The sequence below is a fragment of the Ictidomys tridecemlineatus genome, chromosome 9 (genome assembly GCF_052094955.1).
Source record: "Ictidomys tridecemlineatus isolate mIctTri1 chromosome 9, mIctTri1.hap1, whole genome shotgun sequence".
Taxonomy (NCBI): domain Eukaryota; kingdom Metazoa; phylum Chordata; class Mammalia; order Rodentia; family Sciuridae; genus Ictidomys; species Ictidomys tridecemlineatus.
The window spans coordinates 50,628,026-50,654,450 of record NC_135485.1 but is presented as its reverse complement, the minus strand read 5'-3'; the positions used below and the strand labels follow the sequence as shown (position 1 = coordinate 50,654,450).

General features: G+C 33.4%; 1 protein-coding gene across 1 annotated transcript in view; it reads left to right on the top strand.

The window, feature by feature from the left end:
- Tmprss11a (transmembrane serine protease 11A) overlaps positions 1 to 26,425 on the top strand; it is a 51,127-nt gene that overhangs the window by 9,730 nt on the left and 14,972 nt on the right. The window contains exons 2-6 of the mRNA XM_021730657.3: positions 1,214 to 1,335; positions 3,578 to 3,696; positions 16,632 to 16,699; positions 19,585 to 19,745; positions 25,439 to 25,610. Coding sequence (XP_021586332.3) covers positions 1,214 to 1,335; positions 3,578 to 3,696; positions 16,632 to 16,699; positions 19,585 to 19,745; positions 25,439 to 25,610 — 642 coding nt within the window. The remainder of the gene's footprint in view (positions 1 to 1,213; positions 1,336 to 3,577; positions 3,697 to 16,631; positions 16,700 to 19,584; positions 19,746 to 25,438; positions 25,611 to 26,425) is intronic.

Genomic DNA, 26,425 nt, shown 5'->3' with positions numbered 1-26,425 from the left:
AAGAAAGCACTCAGACAAGTCCATTAGTTTGATCTCTTCAACAAGCCATTGTAATTAAAAATTAAAAGGGCACTCACATGTGGTGGTAATCCCAGTGGTTTGGGAGGCTGAGGCAGAAAGATCACAAGTTTAAAGTCAGCCTCAGCAATTTAATAAGACCCTACTGCAAAATAAAAAGTAAAAAGGTCTGGGGATATGACTGAGTGGTTAAGCTCCCATGAGTTAAATCCCTAATACAAAAAATTAAAAAATTAAAAATTAAAAATAATTTAAGAAAGCAAGACTCCTTTAGATTAAGACACTTAAAAAATATAATGACCATATTTACTACATGGTCCTTGATTATATCTCTACAAATCATTAGTAAATATAATGAGGAAAATAAAGAAACCATAAATACCAAATGAGTTTTAGAAGATACTGGAGAAGAATTAATTTTTCAGGAATTTTAATGAGGTACTGATTCTGTTAGACACATTCTAACTGATTATAGTAATGATTTAGCAAAAAGTAATGATATATGATTTCACTATGCAGCAGCAAAAAAATGAAGTAAATACAGCAAAAATATTAACAATTGATAAAAAGGTGATTGACATATAGATGCTTAAATATAATTCTAACTTTCTATATATCTGAAATTTTCCATTATATTTCAAAATAAAATAAGGTAAGAAATATAGTATATTTGAAGTCACTGTGTAAATCCTAAAAGAATAGATTAAAAGAGATGACAAAACATTGGAGAAAGGAGGAATGGTCCTTTTTCAAGAAGGACATGTGTTGGGGCTAGGGATATGGCTCAAGCGGTAGAGCGCTTGCCTGGCATGTGTGCGGCCCAGGTTCGATCCTCAGCACCACATAGAAACAAAGATGTTGTGTTCACCAAAAACTAAAAAATAAATGTTAAAATTCTCTTTCTCTCTCTCTCTTTAAAAAAAAAAAAAAAAAAAAAGCACATGTGCTACTTTCTACCAGACCTAGCCACCAAATGCCTGTAGAAATAGAAACAAGGAACAGCATTAGGATTTTCAGATCCTGATTCTTTTAACTAATACTTCCCCTCAGGCCAACATGACCTTAACCAAAATAAAAGACAAAATGTCCTCTTTCTGTAAAAGGCAGCTAGAGAAACATAAATTTATCCAAGGAGAATCAGTAAATCTACACACATTGAAAAGTGAAAATAACCATTGGGCTTCTCTTTTTGCAGACCTGTAGGATTTGGCACCCAAAACAGAAAGCTAAAGCCATGGATAATTGCGCTTCTCATTTTGTTGTCACTGACAGTGGTAGCACTGATCATTGGCCTTCTGACTCACTTCTTAGTGTCTGGTGAGTAAAATTAGGTATTTCACTCAATTTTATTTCCTTTATCTGCAAAGCTTCATTTGTGTGTATGTAAATGAAATTTATACTTTTACCTGTAAATGTCCCCATTCAGAATTTTTAAAATGTACTCTGTAATTTCATTAGAAATAGTTTACTAAATATCTATTTCATACAAATACTTTTTTGTGTGCTCTGGATATAGCTTTAAGCAAAGTGGATGAATCTTCTATTCCATTAGAGTTCCCAATCCAGTATTATTCTAAGAATCTACATAAAATGTCAAAAATTTTCATTCTTAAATTTAGTTTACTAGTAATCATAGAAAACAACTCTCACCATCTATTATATATTGAATAAAAAACTGTGATGTCATGAAAATTGACTCTTGTACTATGATCACCATTTTCTGCCCACTAGCATTTCTAAGATAAAAGAAAAACATGTCTCTGATGAAAGAATGAATTTCAAAATAATGTATAAAGTATAACATGATGTCATCACTAAGTTTTAAAGAAAAAAAATTATTCTTTCAAAACAATATGCAAGGATTATTATTTTTATTACCTAGTATGTTTGTGATTACAAGTACCGCATTAGGAAATTTTCTTTTTATTTGCCATCTCTCTGTGGGCAGAATCATTTTTTTTTTTGACAAATCTCTAAAAAGCCATTCTCATATGAATGTATGTGGTAAAATAAGTAGCCCAGGCTTCTTACTTGAATGGTATTGTCTCTTTCCACCTTCCACAGACTTGAGGGGGGAGTGACACTGCCATTAGGAGACTAAACAAGCTTATTATGACCATACTCCTGGGCCTTATGTAATGAGTCCAACTGTAGTTTATGGGAATGACTAAAAATTTATTTGATTGCACAAAAGCCCTTTTTCTATGAGAGTAAGGTTTGATATGGATTATATTAGATAAGTAATCGAGAAAAAAAATTACATGGTCCAGAGATGTTCAATTTAGGAGACAGTCCTAAGATTCCTCTTTCCTGATTCTTTTAACTAATACCTTCCCTCAGGTCAAGATGACCTTAACCAAAATAAAAGACAAAATGTCCTCTTTCTGTAAAAGAAGGCTAGAGCAACATGAATTTATCCAAAGAGAATCAGAAAATATGTACCCATTGAAATGTGAAAGTAAGTCAGGAAACACATTGTTTTCTATTTGAGCTGGGATGCCCAAGAACCCAGGTTTTTTAAAGGTTACTCCATTCTCTGTCATGAATTTTTTGTTGCTTTCTTATCCTCTCTGAGCCTTTCTCCTAAGGTTACCAAATTTGTCAGGAGTCTCCAATGCTCTCTCTTTTCTTACCTTTCCTGATAGCCAAGCAGGAATCTGAATGACTTATCTCTGTTAGAATGGTTTTCACTGCAACCTCAGACTGCTTTTTTCCTTAGTTTTTCTTTTCATGTTTTCTTAGCTATTGTTAGAGTCTGTAAATAAGTCAAAATAACACCTGGTATTTTGCCAGAGAAATGTTAGAGTTCGTAAACAAGTCTGGATGGTGCCTGGCAAAATGCCAGAAGGAGTGATTTAAGAAGTAACAAAAGCGAGCCATTAAGTGTGGAGATTCCTTATTGGTTGACTGATGTATCTAGTTTATGCTAATTAAGATAAGCTATGCAAAATGTATAAATACCTCTATTGTCCTACAATAAAGGGCTTCCACTCCTGCTGTATCAACATATACAAGTTGTTCGGTCCCCTCCCCCCAGTTTTTTTTTGCTGCAGCCGGACTGTGGCAGCTATACCTGGGTCTGTCATTACAAATCAGAATTTATAGGATGTCCATTTAATCTACTTTCAGTAGAATATGTATGGTGGTTTATATTTCAGCTCAGCAAGGGGAAATGAAGTAATGAACATTCACACTCTAGAGCCAGATCAATTAGGATTCAAAACTTGAATAGGTCACCTAATAGTTGTATAACATAGAGCAAGTTACTTAATACCACTGTATTTTACTTTCCTCATCTGTTAAATGGAGTGATGTCGATCTTAGCTTGTGTAAGGCTCAGATGAGTTAATAAAGTAAACAGAACAGTGCCAGGCACATAGTTATACTTAATAAATGCCAGACAATGTTATTAACATAAAACTTAATTGTAATTTTTATGAAATTAGAAAGAAGCTCATGATATTTTTATGACTTCATATTAGCCCTATTGTAGTTATGTCTTAGATCCTGAAATATTTGCCCAAATCCTTTAATTTCCTACTTCCCATTTTCATCACAGGTGAGAAAATGGAATACTATCATGGCACCTTTAAAATTTCAGATCTTCAAGTCAATAGCAATTCTGGACAAAAGAGCACATACCAGTTGGAGCGCTTACGGGAGATGAGCGAAATTTTGGTAAATCTGATAAGATTCTTTTTATTGAAGAATGATGCAAGTGGAAGAAATTTTATGAAGATATTTTCTTTATTTCCAAAAACATGATTTTCAGGCCACATGCAAGAAAATCAATTTGCAGATTCTTTGGTTACACACCAGACTTGCCAAATTGATATGTGCTAGGATGAGTAAGTGGAGATAGAGAAGTAAGGGAACCTGCCTGACTATCGAATGGATGATTCTGATAAACCATTTCTAACTCAACCATTTCATTTAAAGATGAGAGACTTGAGGCCTCATTGTCCTCCCAATTCCATTATTATGTTTCCCTAAGAAAAGCCTAACTATACCATAAATAATTATTTCTAAAACTATGTGATTTTTATTTTCCTAAAACTACATTTTAAGATTTAGGAAATTTTTGAAGAATATGAGAAAAGAAAGGGCAACAAAAATGTTAATATTACCTGTGTATGTATTATTTTTTTCTTTTTTAAAATTTTTATGTGTCTTAATTAGTTATATATGACAGTAGAATGCACTTTGATACATTATATGTAATGGAATATAATTTCTCATTCTTCTGGTTGTACATGATATAGAATCCCACTGATGGTACAGTTATACATGTACATTGGGTAATAATGTCTGTTTCATTCTACTAACCTTCCTATCCCCATACCACTCCCCTCCCTTCACACCCCTCTACCTAAGGTAACTCTATTCTTCCCTAGCACACCCCCATTGTGAATTAGCATCCACATATGAGAGAAAACATTCAGCTTTGGTTTTTATGGATTGGTTATTTCACTTAGCATGATATTCTCCAGCTCCATCCACTTACCAGCAAATGCTATAATTTCATTCTTCTTTAAGCTTAATATAGATAAATAAATATATATATATACATAAATATATATATTATATATACATAAAATTGTATATATATACATATATATCACAATTTTTATGCATTTATCTGTTGAAGGGCACCTAGGTTGGTTCCATAGTTTAGTTATTGTGAATTCATTTGCTATAAACATTGATGTGGCTGCATCATTCTACTATGCAGATTTTAAGTTCTTTGGTTATAGACCAAGAAGTGGGATAGCTGGATCAAATGGTGGTTCCATTCTGAGTTTTCTGAGGAATCTCCATACTGCTTTCCATAATGGTTGCACCAATTTGCAGTCCCACCAGCAAAGTATGAGTGTGCCTTTTTCCCCACATCCTCCACAACATTTATTGTTGTTTTTTTTATTGGTTGTTCAATTATTGTTGTTTTATTTTTTAATAATTGCCATTCTGACTGGAGTGAGATGGAATTTCAGTGTAGTTTTGATTTGCATTTCTCTAATTGCTAAAGATGTTGAACACTTTTTCATATATTTGTTAATCTATTGTAATTCTTCTTCTATGAAGTGTCTGTTCAGTTACTTACCCCATTTATTGATTGAGTTATTTATATTTTTAGTGTTGTTTTTGAATTGTTTATATGTCCTGGAGATTAATGCTCTGAGGTGCATGTGGTAAAGATTTTCTCCCATTCTGTAGGCTCTCTCTTCATGTTATTGATTGTTTCCTTTGCTGAGAAGCTTTTTAGTTTAAATCCATCCCATTTATTGATTCTTGATTTTACTTTTTATGCTTTAGGAGTCTTGATAAGGAAGTCACATTCCAAGCCAACATGGTGAAGATTTGGGCCTACTTTTTCTTCTGTTAAGCACAGTGTCTCTGGTCTAGTGCCTAAGTCTTTGATCCACTTTGAGTTGAGTTTAATGCAGGGTGAGAGATAGGAGTTTAATTTCATTTTGTTAGATGTGGATTTCCAATTGTTCCAGCATTGTTTATTGAATAGGCTACCTTTTCTCCACTGAATGCTTTTGGTGCCTTTGTCTAGTATAAGATAACTGCATTTATGTAGGTTTGTCTCTGTCTTCTATTCTGTACCACTGGTCTATGTGTCTGTTTTGGTTCCAATATCATGCTGCTTTTGTTACAATGGCTCTGTAGTGTAGTTTAGGGTCTGGTATTATGATGCCTTTGACTTCACTTTTCTTGCTAAGGATTGCTTTGGCTATTCTGGGTTTTTATTTTTCCAAATAAATTTTGTGATTGCTTTTTCTAGTTCTATGAAGAATGTCATTGGGATTTTACTTGGAATTGCATTAAATCTGTATAAATATATAAAATATATAAAAATATAAAATAGTATGGCCATTTTGAAAACATTAATTCTGCCTATCCAGGAGCATGAGAGGTCTTTCCATCTTCTAAAGTCTTCTTCAATTTCTTTCCTTAGTGTCCTGTAATTTGCATTGTCGAGGTCTTTTACCTTTTTTGTTAGATTGATTTCCAAGTATTTTATTTTTTCTTAAACTATTGTGAATGGGGTTGTTTTCATAATTTCTCTTTCAGTGGATTTGTCACTGCTATATAGAAACATGTTTGATTTATGGGTGTTAATTTTATAACCTGCTACTTTGCTGAATTTGTTTGAGTTTTAGAAGTTTTCTGATGGAATTTTTTGTTAATATCACCTGTATATATATTATTAATAACAGAAAACCCAGACCTAATATGTAACATTCAAGTTAAATGCTAGCAATTTTTATTAAAATGCAGCATTTTCCCCCAAAGCATTTTGCACTCCACTGGGTGCAAAATATACACCCAGTTGTATAAAGTTCTGCTTAGGATTCTCATGAACCATCACTCAAAATTGGTACAGATTAACTTCCTGATAAGGAAGCACACAAACACAAAGTTATTTTAAAAGGGAAGAAATTACAGGTATATGGTTTGTTTTTGTCAAAAAATACTTTTCCTCCCACAACATTTTATTTCTTTCTGCACTCAATTGTCGTTTTTTTATGTCACCATCTGCTCCTTGTCTATAGTGTACTCAATTGCAATGTATTTACAATAATATGCTTATTATTGATGGTGTTTATAATCTGTATTTTCAATCAATATTAAATTGTGCACTTTTTATCTTTCAGTCTCATCCCCCAATCAATAACTAATGTTTACAGATTAATATTTCCTTCCATTCTTCAGAGCATCTTAGAAAATGATATTTCCAATCAATTCTTGAGGAATGACAAAATGAACCTGAAGCCTGCATGTGCATGTATATCCCAATATCTTCCCTACTCCTCTTATCCTAAATGACTTCATATAACCTCCTCAATGTAAAAAAGAATCTAAAAATGCTTTAATGAAAAAGATAAATTCTTTGAATAAAAAGAAATGTATAATTTGTTGAGAAACTCAAAATCTATTTTCTTTTACATTATTGCTATTTTAAGTTAACTAAAATTCTATTAAAATAAATAGGAATAGAATATGTCTTAAAAGAAGTGAGAGAAAGGCAGGGGTATATCTGTAATGGAAACTGTGTTAAAAGTGGACTTTTGAGTTTCCGTTTAGCATGTGTTTCTAAGAATGCAGGAACTTCAGGGATAGAGGCTGAATTAAGTGACATGTTATCAGAAAGGTATATGCAAGACCCTTTCATGGTTCTCATGTTTATTTATTCTTCTTCATCCAACAAGCCCATACTGCTGCCCCTGCAAGCAACCATTAGCAACTATTCTACTTCATGACTATTGTTTTATTTGTATTCATTCTTATAAAAATGCATTTTGTTTTATGTGCAGGCACAGGCTTTAATCTTTTGTTTTATAAATCACTCTGTCTCATCATTTTTACCCAGAACCTTATTTATTTATTTATTTGTATTTTATTTAGAGACAGGTTCTCATTGAGTTACTTAGCACCTCATTTTTGCTGAGGCTGGCTTTGAACTCATGATCCTCATACCTTATCCTTCCAAGCTGCTGGGATGCTCAGAACTTTTTAAAAAAGATCTACCCATATCACTAACTGCACATCTAATTCGTTGCTATTAACTGTTACATGATAATTACTAATTAAATCTGCCATAACTTGCCTGCACATTTACCTGTCACCCCAAGAATCAGACTCTTACTGATCCCTTTAAATATCCATGAAAGTACTTTTAGGGCAGAATTATTGGGTTGTTGGACATGTGCACACTTAATTCAACAAAAGGATACACAATTGCTCTTCAGAATGACTGAATCAGTGTATACTCTCATATGCAGTAAATAAAGTTTCATATGTCCCACACCTTTGCTAACAATTGCATATCTTAGTCTTTTATGGCTGCTACAAAAATATATATTTCATAAAATGGGTGACTTAAACTACAAACATTTATTTCAAACAGTTCAGAAGGTTCAAGAGTCCAAGACGAAGGTACCAACAAATACAATGTCCAGTGAGGGCCTGCTTCCTAGTTCACCAAAGACATCTTCTTGCTGTGTTCTCACATGGTGAAAGGGGCAAGAGAACTTCCTTTTATACAGACATTATTCTCTTGAGGGCTCCATCTTCATAGCCAAATCACCTCCCTATCATTCCATCACCTAATACTATCACCTGGAAAATTAGGTTTGCAAAATATGAATTTAGGGTACACAAACATTCATTCCAAAGTATTTGGTATTATTTGGCTTTTTTTTTCTTTTCTGGGTATTATTTGTCAGGCTATCAGGCATCAAGTAGTATTGTACTCATTATTTAATTTGCATTTTTTAATTACTAATGGGTTTGTGCATCATTATCTTTATTTACCCTCTTTTTGGGCTTTTGTGTCTATAAATTGCTTGTATATATTCTGTGCCTGTTTGTTCTATTAGAATCATTTTTTAAAATTCATATTGCTTTGTAAGAGTTCTTTATAATTTTTAGATATTAATGTGTCAGTTGTTGACATTTTGTTTCTATCAATACTTACCAAGAAACAGAAATCCATAAGTTTGAAGTAATCATATTTATTGATTTTCTTTGCCTTACAAATGTGGTTGAAGTTTCTTTTAAAGAGGTCTTCCCTCTTTATATATCACAAAAATATTTTAGTATATTTTCTCCTATTAAGTTTATAATTTTATTATTTATATTAGGTCTTTAATGCACCTAGAGAATACTTTTGTGATATTAGATATGAATCCAAGTATCTTTTAAAAATATAACCAACTAAACAATATAAGTTTTCCCAAATATATAGTATAATTATTGAGCTCACTGAATTTCTTGTCATCTGGATCTACTGTAGAGGAAATATGATCTGTCATCTCAAATTGTTCCCAATCTTTTTGGAGAGATGTGAGTAACACACATGAAATTGAACAGCATGACATGATATAATTAAGGATTAAATTGTAGGTTGAAGGAAATAAGTTGCAGAAGAATTTCAAAGAAAGAGAAGATGAAGGAGAGTTCTCATGGTTCATATTATTTTACACTCCTTTAAAAGAGGCAGGTGTTCTTCTCCCCCCACCCCCGCCCTCTACAAAGTTTGCTTTAGAAGAATTATAGGAAGGATTCATGCCTCCTTCTGAGTCACCCCTGTTTATTGTTGTAAAATCCTAATGAATACAACCAGATTCTTTTCTCTCTCCTGTATGGGTGCTAATTAGATCATCAAGAAAGACAGGTTGCAGGCCCTGTTCTCCCACATAATTCTGGCTTTGTTGATTTGAATGTAAATAGAGATGCAAAAGTAAATGAGTTTGTGCTCACATACTGCTAAAATTTATCTCAGTTCCCTGAGATGGTAGAACAGACTTATTTCTTCCCTCATATCATACTTCAGAGAAGACTTCAGTAACCAGATACTAGTAAAAATGTTCCTAAATTTATGATCAGCTTACCTTCCAATAAATTCATTAAAAATATCATAGGCTGGAAATACACTGAATATATTTAATCTACCAAATATCACAACTTAGCCAGGTCTACCCTAAAAATGCTCAGAACACTTACATTAGCCTAAAGTTGGCACAAATTTTCTACTACAAAGACTATTTAGTAAGAAAGGGTTGGATGCCTCATGTAATTTATGGAAGATTAATTTACTGAAGGAAATAAAACTAGCAAATGATACAGGGTAAGCATTTGAAAGTAAGCATTCTGATTTGAAATTCTATGTTCTAATACAAACTTCTATCCTCCAGGCTGCTTATCATCCAAAAGAATCATCTGCATGATTTTACTTCCCATCTATCATGCCACAAAATATAGAGGAATCATTATTATATTAACAAGAGACAAAGACCACTATCTGCATTAACAATGGCAACAGCTGAATTAACTTAGGATTTTCTCCCCCTAAAAACACTACTCCTGGGTTAAGGAAGTTCTAAATTTTATTTTCTTTGTACTAGGGAACACCAGAAATAGGCCCACAAATCATCCTCAAAATATATGTGTAGGGTTGTAGAGACAACAAACTTGGAAACAGAAAGTGATACAAAGAGATAAATGCAGTTTAGGAACACTCTCTATTAGAAGGGAAAGGTAAGATGTTGGATTCCTCCGACAGGCACTGCAGCAGGAAAGTATAGTGAGAAAGAGATACTAGGTCAAAGTAAACTTAGCAAACGTGTGAAAGATTACCTGAAATTTGGAATTGGAGAAGGAAAGGAGAGTGAAAGATGTCCAATGTTTGGAGTTAGGCTATGGTCCTATGCCTAGAAAGACTGAATTTGAAAACTTGGAGAAAAGATAAATAATAAGAATAAGCAGAACTAAGTGTGGTGGCACACGCCTGTAATCCCAGTGGCTCCAGAGGCTAAGGCAGGAGGATCTTGATTTCAAAGCCACCCTCAGCAATTTATCAAGACCCTTAGTAACTCAGTGAGACCTTGTCTCTAAATAAAATATATTTTTAAAAAAACGGCTGGAGATATAGCTCAGTGGTTAAGTACCCTGGGTTCAATACCCAGTACCTAAAAAATAAAAAAGAATAAGCAGAGACTTACAAGAAACTTTCTGCTCAGAGGTTAGAAAAACTGTATGTAGAAAGTGGCTGCGGCTGCGTTATTTGAGAGCTCAAACTTGCACTCATCCTGTAATTGAATATTAGGTTTGACTGAAAGTAGGTGATATGTAGGACTAACCTCCACTTTCAAAGTGTGTCATTTGATTCCTGACAGGAAAAGCTAATTGTTGTACATTTCATGTCTAATCCGTAATATTAACACTGCAAGTAAGGTATTATTATCCCCACTTATAAATAAAGAACTGAGATCTGAAATTACAAATAATAAATGATGAAGGGGAAGTTTAAAGTTATATAGATAGTTCTAAACATGTACTCTTTCAACTAAATCAATCTACTTGTCAGGAAGAGATTCAGCTATGATAGGAGATAAAATTATTAACACCTATATCAATTCATCTTTCATTTAAATTTTTAAATCCACAAAGATTATAAATCCTCTGTGCTTTATTATATCATGTTTTCTTAATCAATATATTGGGTTTATATTATAGAAAGATGTCTTCATCCTCATTACCTTGTATCAATTTTCAATGATGAAGGCAACAATAGGAACAACTATAACAGACAGGAAGGAAGGTAATGGATTTATTTGCATATGGGTGTTTAACAAAATCCATAGTTGGAAGAAAGGTATAGATGGGTGTGCTTTTTTGTAGAAAGTTTTTGTGTGTGTGACAGCAAGCAATACGAACCATCTCTAAACTTCTTGATGAAGTTCTGAATATAGCATAGTCTCCACTCTGCCAAGTTATCTATTTAGCTTATCATTCATCATTCAGTAAATGCAACATTGTATTAGGCCCTATGAAAAATATCCCCCCTTCCTCCTTTCCTTTTTCCCTCTCTCAAAATAATCAAACTTAGAGTTTAAAAAAATAACACACTTGGAAACGACATGAACTTTTAAAATAATGACCTTTCCTTGCTTTGGGCATTCTTGTCTTAAATACATTTAGTACAATTTTTTAATATATACAAATTAGATATTTTTCTTTTAGAAATATAATTTGCCTACTTAAGTTATTATGGCACACTGAAAGCTAATATTTTATCCTTCAAATATTTCATTACAAACTATTTTTTACAAATTTACCTTGCTTCCCAGTCTCAGGAATATTAATCAATTTAGGATAATGTTGTTCAATATATTGTTATTGTAATATATGTAATTAGTTATTAGTCTGTTTCCTTCTAACATTCCACAAAAAAAGAAGAATAAGAAGAAGAAGGACTAGTACAATAAAAAAAAAATGACTGGTAACATGATAAAATATTTAACCTTATTTGGTGATTTCAATACCTCCTGCCTTAAGGTAATCATAGAGCACTCTACCCACAAGTCCACAGACCTCAAATGATGCTGGATCTAGCTCCTTTCTCCAGTAGACATAGCAATGGGCTCAAAGCTATGGGTGTTGGACTTTATCCTGGAAGGCCAACAAGCCTTAAAATCCTGTGAGCATCTCTAATGATGATGTCCTATCCAGGCTTGAGAAAATGACTACGGTTCACTTATTCAATCAAAATTATCTGGGCTGGGCACAGTGGTGCACACCTATAATCCCAAGAACTCAGGAGGCTGAGAAAGGAGATTACAAGTTTAATGCCAGCCTCAGCAACTTAGCAAGATCCTGTCTCTAAATAATTTTTTTTTCTTTTAAGAAAAAAGGACTGGGGATGTGACTCAGTGGTTAAGCACCCCTGTATTCAATTTCAGCTACCCCAAACAAACAAACATATAAACCGAAAATCTGGAGATCTAAATAGATTCAATAAAAACTTTAATGGATTGTAACAAAAGCTACCAAGATTATGGTCCTTATTTTTGGAAGTGTTCTTGCAGTTTCAGGTGCACTTGGACACCACTCACAGCCTGTCAGGGGACAGCAGTTCTTGGTGGTAGCCAACCTATGTGATGACTCTGAGGTCAGCACTATAAGGACATTAACAAGCTCAGAAGCTGGATGGCCTTGGCTTCAGTCCTGGCTCTGTGGCTTACAACTGTGTCATCTTGGGCAAGTCACTTCCTCATCCATATAATACGAGTAATAAGAGACTCACTTCAGATGGTTGATGTTAAAAACAAATGGGCTCAAATACAAGAGACTTTGTATTTGATGCACAGTTGGCAAACAATAATGATAATTACTCCTTTTGTTATAACACTTGTAGCCTAACCAATGAGCTTTCCACAAGAAATCAAACAGCCTAAAAATGTCCACAAGGAGAAAAATTTCCCTTCTAATAATTCAGGGGCAATTTTCTTTTTTTCTCTAGGAGGCTTAATCACAATTTGATGTATAAAATAGAGTAAAAATCCTTGGAATTATTTCCTAGTAAATGCAATCATTTCTGAGAAATAAATTTTCACATTGATTCATTAAAAAAAACATGCTGCATATCTATCATAGGCAAAGCACTATGCTAGATACTGCAGAATATGAAAATAAATCATTATTTCTATGCAGTTTAGTAAAGGACGTCCTACCTTTACATAAAGAGGAAGAAAGTTTGATAGGGATAAGAAAAATTGAGACAAAATAAGGAGAGTGCAAAATTAGTCTGAGGATGAAAAACTAACCCTGAAGAAGGTATTATCCGGAATAGATCTTAAGAAGAATTGTGATTCAGAAAAGTAGAGCTAGCAGAAGGTGTTACAAACCAAAGGAATGGCCTGAAAAAGACAAGTACACAGAAAAATGAGGGCCATGCCTGTGAGTTACTGGTATCTAGAAGCCTGAGCAGGCAAGCTGGTGACAGATGGTGAAGTCTTTAAATGTTTGGCATTATGAACAGTTCAACTGCAATTACACCGTACTCTCTATTCCCACCTTGATTTCAGCCCTGTAGCAGTGTAACTTCAATTAAGTCATATTTAAACCTAAAGGTGTATCTTATACTATCTTATACTATCTTTGAATGGCATCCTTAATATAATTAAGAGAAAGCCACTGAATTTAAAGTTTTTTGTAGAGTATTTTCAGTTCCTTTCCTTCTCAGAAAGTCATCTGGTGTTGTTAGAAGCAAGAGGTTTATATGCCATTTGCCAACCTTCATTGGCAAGTCTCTTTGAAACTCTCAGTCTCAGCCCTGCAATACCCCCTATGTGAACGTTTCTGTAAAAGAAACTGGTTGGGAAGCATGTGATACAGAAAGGCAGAAACATGTGTAAACAGAGCTCTGTTTAGTACAGGAATGAGAGCTGAATGGCAGGGTGTATCTGTTTGAGTTGACAACCTCTCCCCAACTCTTTAATTAAACACCCAACTAACCTTCAATTGCCCTCTTAGAACTTAATCTCAGTGCAACTTCCAGCATTCCAAAATCAACAAGCAGAAAGAAGTATCAACCTACCTGAAAAGAGGTCTTTGTTCAATGTTAGGAGACAAATTACAGATCTCTCCAAATGCCCAAAAGTGAGAGGTAAGAAAGATTTACAAATCATTAACTCTACTAAGTTGCATAAATAGCAGTGAATTTATAAGTAACTGATGCACAGTTTTGAAAAAAAAAATGTTCTCTAAAACTATTGGGAATTTGGAATGTTATAATGTGCACAGAAAGAATGTTTCTGATGATGTAAACATTAACCTGTCAGGCAAACACAACTTCAGGGTCCCTTGAAAGCTCATTTATGTATAAACTCCATTCAGCAATAGGTTTATGCTTGTGTTTTCTTGGATCATCCCTCTTTTGTAACTTTATTAACATAAGAACTCTTTTTACCAATTTTTGAACTTCTTTTCCCAAAGTGTTGTCCTCAGACTGCCTGTATCACCTCAAGATCCCTGAGCCTCATCCCAGATTGAATTAATGAGTCTTTCTAGAGACAGAGTCCTGGAATTTGAATTATAAAGAAGAAAATTATTTATTATTGTGATCACATGGGTTATTTCTACTTAGATTCTTTCCACATTATTCTTTCAGTTACTATCTTCCCAGAGAACCTAACTGTTCAAAGATGGAATTAATACTGTGTCTAGCTTTTTTTCCCCACAGGCATGTGCCAGATGGATGCTATCATACATGCTATCATACAGCTGAAAATTATCCACAAGTTACAAATGGCCAAGAATCCATTGCACATGGAACTTACTCAGGGGATAATTGCAAACCAAACTTCTTTAAATATCCAAGTGCCATTAACTTTTATTCCTTTTAAAATTTATTGCTTTTCTCCCTGTTTCTTTTGGTTTGTTTTTTCTTTTTTTTTCCAGACTTTCCTCCCATTACCAAGGAATAGTATTGACTGTGGGTAAAAAGAAATGAATATGCCATTATCACTCTTGCAAAAACACATCTTGTAAAATAGTTTCATTTCTAGAATATAAGCTGCAAACCACCAAATTTATTCTTTCCTTATATAAGTACAGATAAGGGTATATTTTAAATACTAACAATTTATTCTTTAAATTCTGCCTTTGAACTTATGTTTAAAGCTATTATCAAGTATATGTTTTACAAGTATTATACAAAGTTATCTTGATCAATCAACTACTTGAAAGCTTATTGCTCTGTGTTCTAGGAAATAAATTGAAGCAAAATTAGTATTATATTTAACAAAGAGGCAAGACCTGAGTTCAATCCTTGTTTGTCATTATTTAAGTCCTTGTTTGTCATTATCTGTGTAAAGCCAGGAAAATGTCTCTTTTAGTAAAACAGTGAACAATAATTCTTTTTACCAGGAATAACTTTAAGGGTTAAAGGAAATAATTAATATTTTGGTTCCAAGTGAAGCATCTATGAATTCCTGATAGTCCTAACTTATTCCTTGATCCCTAAAACAGACTTCCATTTGTTATTTTGTTTTGTTTTATTTATTTATTTTTTTAGTTAGTGGGCTTTCCTGCCCCTTCCTTTAGGATTTAGGATCCCCTGCTCCATCCATACATTCGGCTCATCTGTTGTCTACCATGACCTCTGGTACTTGCATTAAGATGACATTTTTGCCACCAAGTGGTTACTAGGGGATATTGTCAGGCAAACTCTAGGTGTGACAGACCACAATAGCACGATGCTGTGTGGCAGGCAGTTAAAATTGTTGTATATGTTCCAAAGTCATTTGCTTTTATTCTTTTTTTTTTTTTTTTGGTGACATAAACTAAATAGTGTAATTCTTTTATTTATCTATTTATTTTTTGGATACTGAGATTGAACTCAGGGGCACTCAACCACTGAGCCATATCCCCTGCCTTATTTTGTATTTTATTTAGAGACAAGGTATCACTGAGTTTCTTACTGCCTCGCTTTTGCTGAGGTTGCCTTTGAACTCGAGATCCTCCTGCCTTAGCCTCACAAACCGCTGGGATTATAGGCTTGCACCACCAAGCTGGCTAAGAGTACAATGTGATCTGTTATTGTAACACTATCTTACTTTCTCTTCCTTTGTTATTTACCCTAAAGTTGGTAATCAACTATTTAAAAATCTCTGGCTGTCTCCTAAATCCTTAGTGCCTCCACCTTGTCTCTTACAACCAAAGACCTGCAGAGAAATTAAGACCTATAATGTCAGAATTCAGGGTAGGGAACCACCAGTAACTATTTATCAAAACAATCCTGAAACTTTATGTGTTTCATCTTCCTAGCCTTGCGAGTGACATACCACTATCTTTGTCTTACAGGTTAGGAAATACACTCACATTGGTTCAGTCGCTTTTCCAAGGCTGCCCGGTTCATGATCAAGAGAATAGGTTCAAACCCAGGATGGAGATAAAGTCCTCTCTACCACTTCTCAAAGCCTTGTTCTATGTTCCATCTTTGTGGTGCCTTTCTACTAAGAAAAAATGTATAGTGATATCTTCTAAATATCACACCAAACATTAGAAATTTATGGGAAGACTTTTAAAAATATGAGTGTCTAGGTTTCTGTAAGAACAATTGAAACCAAAATTCTGGAAGATGAAGCCCCAAATCATGTTTTCAATTGAGCAAATAATTCTGTTGTGAAGTTTGAGGATTGCTGATTTAAATGATGATGTTACTCCTGTGAAATTGTATTTCTATTGTTTTAACATTAATTCAAGAGTATAGTTTTATTACAAGATATCTTATTAACAATAGTTTTTCTCTGTAATCACAGGTGGATGAAATATTTATTAATTCAGCCTTGAACAAGCACTATATCAAGAACCAAATAATCAGACTAACGTATGTATGTTTGGGCAAAGGGATAGTCACAAGCCTGGAGGGACAAAGGGCAAATGACACAGGAGCCTCATATATGTGACTAGGTTATTGGCTAGGATTCTTCATAAACATTACCTCCAATAATCTCAAGATATAGGACTGACCACCATTTTGTAAACTAAAAAAAAAAAAAAAACTAAGATTTGGGGATCAGGGTAAGTGATGTATTCAAAGTCCCCAATGGACAGTTCTGCCCCAAGTGACAGAACCAGGACACAGACCCCACTGATGATTTATGAGCTGGAATCTGTCAAAACCCAAAGCCTCAAGAAAATCCAGCAGCATGTCATTTCATGCACCGAGTTATATGCTTTTGACAGATAAGTCATTTCAAAAACATTAAAAAGACAAAATTGACTACAAAAGGTAATCATGAGTTTTACCTATAATAAAACACTAGTTACAGGAGGCATGTCCAAACAAAAAGATCTTCCTGGAGAAATAAATGTTCTTTTGTTAAGGTGGAGAGAAAAGACTCTTATCAGTTGTAGATATTGTCCAAAGGTTTCAATTGTGTTATTTCAAAAATCATGCAACAGAAAATATATGTCATATGCACAAACCCATAAACATGCATAGCTCATGTTCTTTTTTGGGGTGGGAGGTACTTGGGATTGAACTCAGGGGCACTCGACCACTAAGTCACATCCCCAGCCCTATTTTGTATTTTATCTAGAGACAGGGTCTCACTGAGTTGCTTAGCATCTCACTTTTCTGAGGCTGGCTTTGAACTCACGATCCTCGTGTCTCAGCCTTCTGAGCCACTGGGATTACAGGCCTGTGCCACAGTGCCTGAGTCATGCCTCATGTTCTTAGGGAAAAAGAATCTATTCAGACATGAATTTATTTGAAGGAAATAATAATCACTTTTATTACCAATAGACTAATAATGCCTTATTGATAGACTTATTCCAAATTTTTTTACATTTTTACTGATATCTAGGGACTTCCATAAGGATTTTATAATACAAATTAGACAATTTAAAAGACAAAAGCATTCCTAGATTTCTCACTTTGTTTGCCATAGCATTCTAGCATTATCATCACTGCATGAATTCCTTTGGATTTGTAGCCACTACCATTATGCAATATTTTGTGGGGAATCCAGAGAAATTCTATATGGTAAACAGTATTAATTCCTTTGATTTAATATGAAAAATTACTTGGTTACATGTTTTCCAATTTGACATAAAATTCTGATGATTTATATGTCTATATTCCAGAGCCTAAATGGACCACAACACACAAAATGTTTCAGAATTAATATAATTTACACTTTTCAGTCAAAAATTCAGGATGACAGGCTTCCAATGTTTTTTAGACCTTTGATCTTTTGTAGCATAAAAATAAGAGACATAGCAGATTAATACATATTAATTTTAGTTTTTAAAAAGACCTTGAATTAATTTGGTTTTCCTATTTGAAGAGAGTGTAATACTTCAGTTCCACTGGACTGCAGATTAGTACAATCACTTTGGAAAAAAATATGGAGATTCCTTTAAAAACTAAGACTAGAATCACCATATGACTCAGATATCCCCCTCATTGGTATTTATCCAAATGAGCTAAACCAACATACTATAGTGATACATGCATACAATTGTTTATAGAAGCACAATTACTACAGCCAAATTATAGAACCAGCCATCAACAGACAAATGGATAAAGAAAATCTGGTACATATACACAATGATGTTTCACTCAGCTATAAAGAAGAATGAAAATGTGTCATTTGCTGGAGAACATCATGCTGACAGAAACAAATCAGACTCAGAAGTGTCATATGCATTCTCTCATACGTAGAAGATAGAGAGACAGAAAGAAAGGAATAAAAAAGTGGTAGGAGATGGGTCTAATGAAAGTAAGAAGAAGACTAATACAGTAGATGAACAGGATCAAGAGAGAGGGAGAAAGGGAGGGTATAGGGAAATACTGGGGAATGAAATATACCAAATTATACTATGTTCATGTTAGATTATACCACAATGAATATTGCTTTTGCATATAATTATACTGCATTAATTAAAATAATAATAACAGTGAAAGAGAGATCAGTAAAGTAGAAAAAGTAGATCTAGGGAGGCAGGAAGGGAAAGGGAAGGAACCAAGGAATGTGATTGATCAAATTATGTGCACATTCCAATATTGCATAATGAATCCCACTATTATGTATAATCATAATGCACCATAAAAAAATTTTAAAAATACTTAAAAAAAGTTCAGTTCCATAGGTGAAGAGTCTTGAACCACTTTGTATGAAAAATTCAAAAAACTGAGCATGTTTAATCTAGAGCATACTCAGGGACCACACTTTATTATCTTCAAATATTTATGTGGAAAAGGAAATTGATTCATTGTGTATGTTCCAGTTTCCCTTAAGACTTAGGGAAAACATAAAGGGAGATATATTTCAACTTAAAATAAAGAACTCTTAGAATCGGAGTTGACCAGAGAGAAAATAGTCTCTTTGGGAAGTAAATTTTCCATTATTTTATGACTGCGTTGGGTTGGAGGACCACTTGTCATGGATGGTGTAGAGGTGGTTCATTTACCAAATGTATCATTGATTGACCTAAGAGAACAGGAAGGTTTCTTCCAACTTTCAGAATTTCTTACTTTGATGATGACTTTTTAATCTGAATCTCACCCAACTGCTGTAATAAAATAATAAAAGGCAAGAGGAAATGTGAAATGGCATTAGGTAAGACAGTGACACATAGAAGAGTATGAATGTGAATTAACACTCATCAATTGAGGTATAATTCAGGAGAAAAAGATAAAGGAAAGAGTGTAGGACAAAACCAGATGCATTCTTTGAATATGTGCTTTTCTCTTGCATGTTATAGTCCAGAAATAGATGGTGTAAAAGCAGACATCGTCATGGTGTTCCAGTTCCCTTCTACTGAGCAAAGAATTGTAAGAGAGAAGAAAATCCATAACATCTTAAATCAGAAGATAAGAAATGAAAGAGCCTTGCCAATAGATGTTTCCTCAGTTCAAGTTAATGGTAAGTAGGTACTTTACCCATGATATGAAGTCTCTATTAGGTCTGTTTTTTATATAATTAGAAACTTATTTGTCATTATTACCATTTCAAATAATAGCTCAAATTCATATGAAAAATTTTCTCAACTTAAGTGATCTTTCAAGGTTTTATTATCTTCTGATGAAAGCATATCTAAAGTTAGTCATCAGTGGTTTTCCTGGAAGAAATAAATTGACATTCATCCCCAAATAACCTTTACCACCAACAGAGGGTTAATGGTAAAGTCATTGCCTCCATGACTAATCAAGTGAAAATACCAAGAGTTAAGCGATAATTATATTTCTGGGTGGGACCTTCCAAAAACAAAACTCATTTGTTGCCTTTATGGATAGTTTCTGTATATGGTGATGTTATTAATTTTTTTGTTAAGTTTCTTCATATGAGCATTCTGGAAAATGGTAAACCAACTTTGAAACCCCAAAAGCTATCTGATAAATAATGCTTTAAAAAATCAGCAAACTATAAAAAAATTCTCTAAAGCCATTTATACATAGTCTACTTTTCTCTTTTTGGTTCACCCTTAGCTCATTACACCACCATCACTTCCATAAATTAAAGAAAAGAAACTTTTATCAAGACCCATCTCTACACCCTCTCTAAGTCCATGCAGTATCTAATTTCTATATTCCAATGAGGTAGGGAAACTCAACTTCATAGATGTAAAAATTAGGCAAAACAGTTAAGGAATCTAATAATTAAAGTGAGCTGATTCAAATCTAGACCTCTACCTTTTTTGATAGACTTCATTTAAAAGGGGTTCTGTGTTCAAACACATTTTAGAAATTCTGTCCATGATATTTGTCTCTTGGAAAATTATCCCCTATATTAGCAAATTAGAGATTCTGAGGAGTGTAGGTAGACAGAAACTTGTTTACCTTTGTATACCAAGCTGCTTCCATAGCACCTATTTCTGGGAGACAAGTTACATATTTCCCCTACAAATTCCAATGTATACCAGACTTAAGAGTCACAAAAGAGAGTCAGAACAAGTGATTTATATTGGATGTGAAACAGGATACCCTGCCCTGTAGGATCTAGCTGACTCTTCAAGAGGAAATCTCACCAGGAAGTGAAAATCTGAGGTAATAGAATGGGCAGAAATTTGCTGATGTGACAGTCAGCTATTCAGGGAATAAAGCTGTGAACCTCTCCCAGAGAGGAAGGAGGAACCTGTCAAATGCTTAATCCACCTTCTTTGTTAGGTAAGGAGGCACACAAATTGAGATTGTGAAATGGTGGCCATTCTGATAAGTTACGTGTTGTTATATGTAATTTCCAGTAAAAAGTTAATTTGCCAGGAACTTTAAAAGACTGAGCTATCTAAAACCAGGAATGAAGCATGAAACAGTCATTAGATACCTGACTTTTTGTACCTTATGGACTCAGCTTGTATGTTTCACCTTATTTTAATAATTGCACTAGATTAAAAGATAGGATGTACTGATGGAAAAACTGATTTGACAGCTACCTAACTAATTCTAACTCCACTGAGTCACTGCAGACTCAAGTAATTGGCCTATACTATTGTGCCTATTTTCTCTTCTGTAAAGTTGCAATGATAATGTTTGTTCTTCCTGAAATCACAGAAATATAAGAATGCATAAGAAAATAGAAAACACAACATAGAACATTGAAGCTATTACTACTTAGGAACCTATTAAATTTGGCATATAATCTGGAAAACTGAAAGCATTAGTATGAATGATTGGTAGTAAAAAGAGCTGGAACCTTTAAAGTTTCAGAATTTCCATTTACTCTCACCTAGGAAAGGTTCATATAGGGGAAAGCTCAGTAGCACCACTAAGGCAATTCCTATCGGCAAAAACAGTGCTTTCCAGAAATACTTCATCTTAGAACTTCCAAAAACAATAAAAATCTGAAAACATTCTAAGTCAATTCTTGAAAAAACCCTGTAGCTCAACATTCAATCCATAATTTATCTAGAATCTTTTTGTTTTGACAAATAACCATGTGTGGGGAACTTCATTAGATAAATGTGTCAAAAATAAACAATGGAATATTACTCAGCATTAAAAAAGAATAAAACCAGATATTTGCAGGTAAATGGATATATCTTGAGAATATAATGCTAAGTGAAGTAAGACAATCCCAAAAACCAAAGGCCAAATGTTTTCTTTGATATGAGGATGCTGACTCATAATGGCAATGGGGGAGAGCATGGAAGGAATAGAGGAACTTTAGATAGGGCAAAAGGGAGGAAGTAAAAGGGAGGGGGCATGAGAGTAGGAAGCATGGTGCAATGAATTAGACATCATTACCCTAAGTACCTATGTGAAGACACGAACGGTGGGAAAATACTTTGTGTACAACCAGAGACTTGAAAAATTGTGCTCTATATGTGTAAAATGAAATGAATTGCATTCTGCCATCATATATAACAAATTAAAATTAAATAAATAATTTAATTTTAAAAAGATAAGGGAAAAAAAGAATAAACTTTAAAAAATAACATTTTGTGTATTCTGGGTATCAAACTAGTAGTTCTTTATATATATATATATATATATATATATATATATATATACACACAGTGTTAAAATTTAAATGCTTAAATATTTAATAAATAAGATCTGTGATTGAAACTAAAAATAAAAAATAAAAAAAAAAGACTGGGTCAGTGGTAAAATGTGCCTGGGTTCAATCCCCACTACAGAGTTCATCATCCTAATTTCCCACATGGGATTTATAGAAATTTCAACAAACATTCTTATTTTGCACAAAGGGAAATATGGTGCTGAGAATTTAAGTTTGAGAAACATGGCACTAGTAGAAAAAAATAAGTTTATTATTGTCTATTCAGTGAACCATTTAACCTGAATATCATTATAATTTTCATATAAACTTCCTTATATCAATTTATTTTCTCTCAGTTTTACTGAAGTATAATTGACAACTAAAAATAATATATATACATATATATATATATATATATACTTTGTATATGGTATATGTTACATATATGTTACACATATGTAACACATATGTGTTTTTAAATAATAGTATGTGTTTAAATATATGTTCAAATATTTAAATATATGTTTAAATATTCTTCCTTTATTAGATTCCTAATGATGTTGGAAATTGACAATAATTGACATTTACCAATATTTAGCAGATGTTAGATAAGAATACACAATAGTTTAGTCTTTTTTAAAAAATAAAGCATTTTGACCATTTAAGAATTGTTTTAGAAGTATTTTAAATACAATTTTTTGTGGGAATTTTCCAAGTTTTTTCAACCTAAACACTTAACCTAAAAGAAAGGCTTATGTGACATTTTAAGTAAAAGGGACAAAAGTCAACCTGGTCTGCTTCAGGCAAGCTTTGTGGCCTGGGACCCATCTACTTACTTGCTTGTTCATGTCTCCTGAAGTGGAATACAAAAGAACTTTACCCTGCACCACTGGAAAGCCACAGTTCTGTATTAATAGAAAGTATTTGTGAATTTTAATCATGCACCATTTTTGTCTTTCACACTCCTTGATATATTATGTACTTAGTTAGAGGTTGCCTCTAAATCTCAACAAAAATGCACACATATATTGCTAAATCAGATAGCTAATCTCCTGAATCTCCTGCTCACCTATCTAGAATCCATATATGGCCAATGTCCTCTAATAATTCCTGGTCATTGAGACCAACCAAGAGAATAGCAAATTATCATTCTTTGTCCCATTTTGTTTTTCAGCAATGAGCTCATCAACAGGGAAGCTAACTGTCCAAGCATGTAAGTCTAGTTAGCTTATATAAACAAGTTGAATTTTCACATCATGAAAGCTATCTTCAAATATTAGCTCATAATTTCCCATTTATGTTTCATACTTTCTTTGGGAAAGAAAAACAACTTTGAAATAGATGTTAATACTGTTGTTCAAATTCAGTGACTGAAATTTTAAAGTCGTGTTCAAGAAAAAAACACTTTACATGTTAAAAATTCTAAAGAAAGTTTATATTTCTTGTTTGGAATAAGTTGGCTTGCTTTTCTAATTTTTTAAAGTGCTATGAAATATGCTTTCTTTCTGCCGAGAAATAAAATGATGAGATAGAGATACATAAGGAAAAGATAAACTCCATTATCTGAGACTGACCATACAAAATATACTTAATATCCTTACCTTCATAGATGACAGTGACTTCACTAACTCACTTTAATTCACTGTGACTTGCATCTTGTAAATTTTTACAAAAATGAGGAAGAATTGAGTAGTAATGTTTATGCTTTTGCCTCTGTGTCTTGAGAACACCCAAAATATGTTTATTCACTTATTCATTCATTCAATAAATTTCTTTCAATATCTACCCAGTGCCAGAAAGTATGTCTGGATGGTAGGTACCATTACAAATAAGACATGATCTTATTCAAACTTATAATTCCAAGGTAAGGGAAGATACAAATAAATTAAGAAATACTAAAATAGTGTGATAAATGTTTTCACAGAGAAAGATCACAGTGCTATGAGAGTTAACCAGAGATTTACCTAATCTGGTCTTGTGGAGTTAGAAAGTGATCAAGTGACTGGGAGTAAGTGTTCTGGGCCAGGGGAGCAGAATATAAAATGCCTTTAAGTTAGTTAAAACATAGTCATTTTTTAATGAAAAATGTGAACATGGCTGAAATGCAGAATAAAATGGAGGGACTGAGGTGTTGTCAATATTAATTGAGGACCAGATCATATTGAACTATTTTTACTGTATCTGGAGGACAATGAAGTGTGAAGTTTTCACACATTTCAGAAGGATCACTTGGCTTCCAGTATGAAGAACAAATTGGAGAGGCAAACCTAGAAATAGTGGGATGAAGAAAAAAGCAGTTGTAGTTCTTCAGATGAGGAAAAATGACAGTCTAAACTAGAGAAATGACAGAGGAATGGAGATTTCTAAAACAGCTGGACATGTTTGAAGCATATTTATTATCAGATAAATAAATTTTATTTTTTGATACTTAGTTGAAAAAAGAATTGAACCTACCATATTTTCTTTATTAACATTGTGCTCAATAGTTTAGATTCCTAACAGGACCCCTAAGTATGAGTAGCAGAAGCAGCAAAGTAATTTCTGGTTCACATGACAGAACACATCTTTATTTATGTCAATAGTGAATGTGATGTTTATATGGAAACTTCCACCTTGAAGAGTGAAGAACTGGTGATGATACATTAATTCAAGCTCACCTTAGAAAGTAGTCACTCAGAGAAGTAGATGGGAGGGGAGTTACAAAGAAGTAATAATATTAATAACAGGCAATTACTTATCTGACCATAGGGAGTTCTTTCGATGAGGAAGTCATGTCAAGTAACACTGCTGAATCACCCAAAACTAGGAAACAATATTAATGGGAGCTCCCAGAATAATTGGATAATTAACGAGTAAATTCACAGGCCCGATTTACCACTTTGTGGTGCGTAAGCTATATGCAGCTTAACAAGGCTTCAGTAGGCAACATATATCCACATCTACAAAGGGAGGGAGTAAGCAAAATATCAATACATCAAGAAATACAGAGAATGGATGGTGATTTAGTGCATGCTTATACAATGATACATGCAATTATTGTATTGCAGTACTCTCTTAGGTTCTTTGTATAAACCATTAACTACACATTTCTTATAACTTAATGATCTCATCTTTTTAAGGTTGCGGTAAACGAGCTGTTCCATTAATAGTCAATAGAATAATGTCTGGAGAACTTGCAGACAAGGGTGCCTGGCCTTGGCAAGCTTCCCTTCAGCGAAGTAACATCCATCAATGTGGGGCCACCTTGATTAGTGACAGGTGGCTTGTCACTGCAGCACACTGCTTTAAAAAGTAAGTTGATCTTCAACTAGACACCACTATTGTTAAAAATCCTTGAGATTTTATCATATTCTGGGTAATAATTAGTGTCCCAAATATTACTGAAGTAAATAAGAGAACTTTTCAGATCCTTTTTTTTTAAAATAATGTTATACCTGCATATATAAATTTAGAAAGGTTGGTGGGAATTAAGGAACTTATAATAATTATCCTAGTGTTCATTAATCAAGTCCTCAGAGTTTTAAATAAAGAAACTGTAAGAGAACAGAAGTGATCCTAACACAAAATATTTACTAACAATATATAAAATTAGTCCTATGTCAAACAATGCTCTCCACTTAATAATAATAGTACCTCTCTCTGCTAAACACTTGAGTCAATCTTATGCTGATAATAAATAATCAAATTAATTGCAAAATGAAACTGAAATCTTCCATGGATACAGGAAGTTGGTAACTGCGATGAGGGAGAATGGCACAAATCAAGTTATGTAGCTTTATAATATGTAAATTGGGTAAAATTAGAGAAGTTCATAACCCAAATGAGAAATTAGCAGGAGGATAAGGATAGATACTAGATAAGAGATTCTCCTGAACACTAAAGAATTAGAAGGGCTTCTTGAGCTACCCAATAAAACTTTGCATAATAGAGTACCTCTTGACAATACTGCTACAAAAGATAAGCCCAAGGCAAAATTAGTGTACTATCATGTAATTTGTTTCAAATGAACAGTTAATAATTAATCAATTCTTTATTCATTGAGAGCATTATTGTACAACACATTTTATTAAGTATAATATAAAATGACTTTTTAAAAAATAAATTTA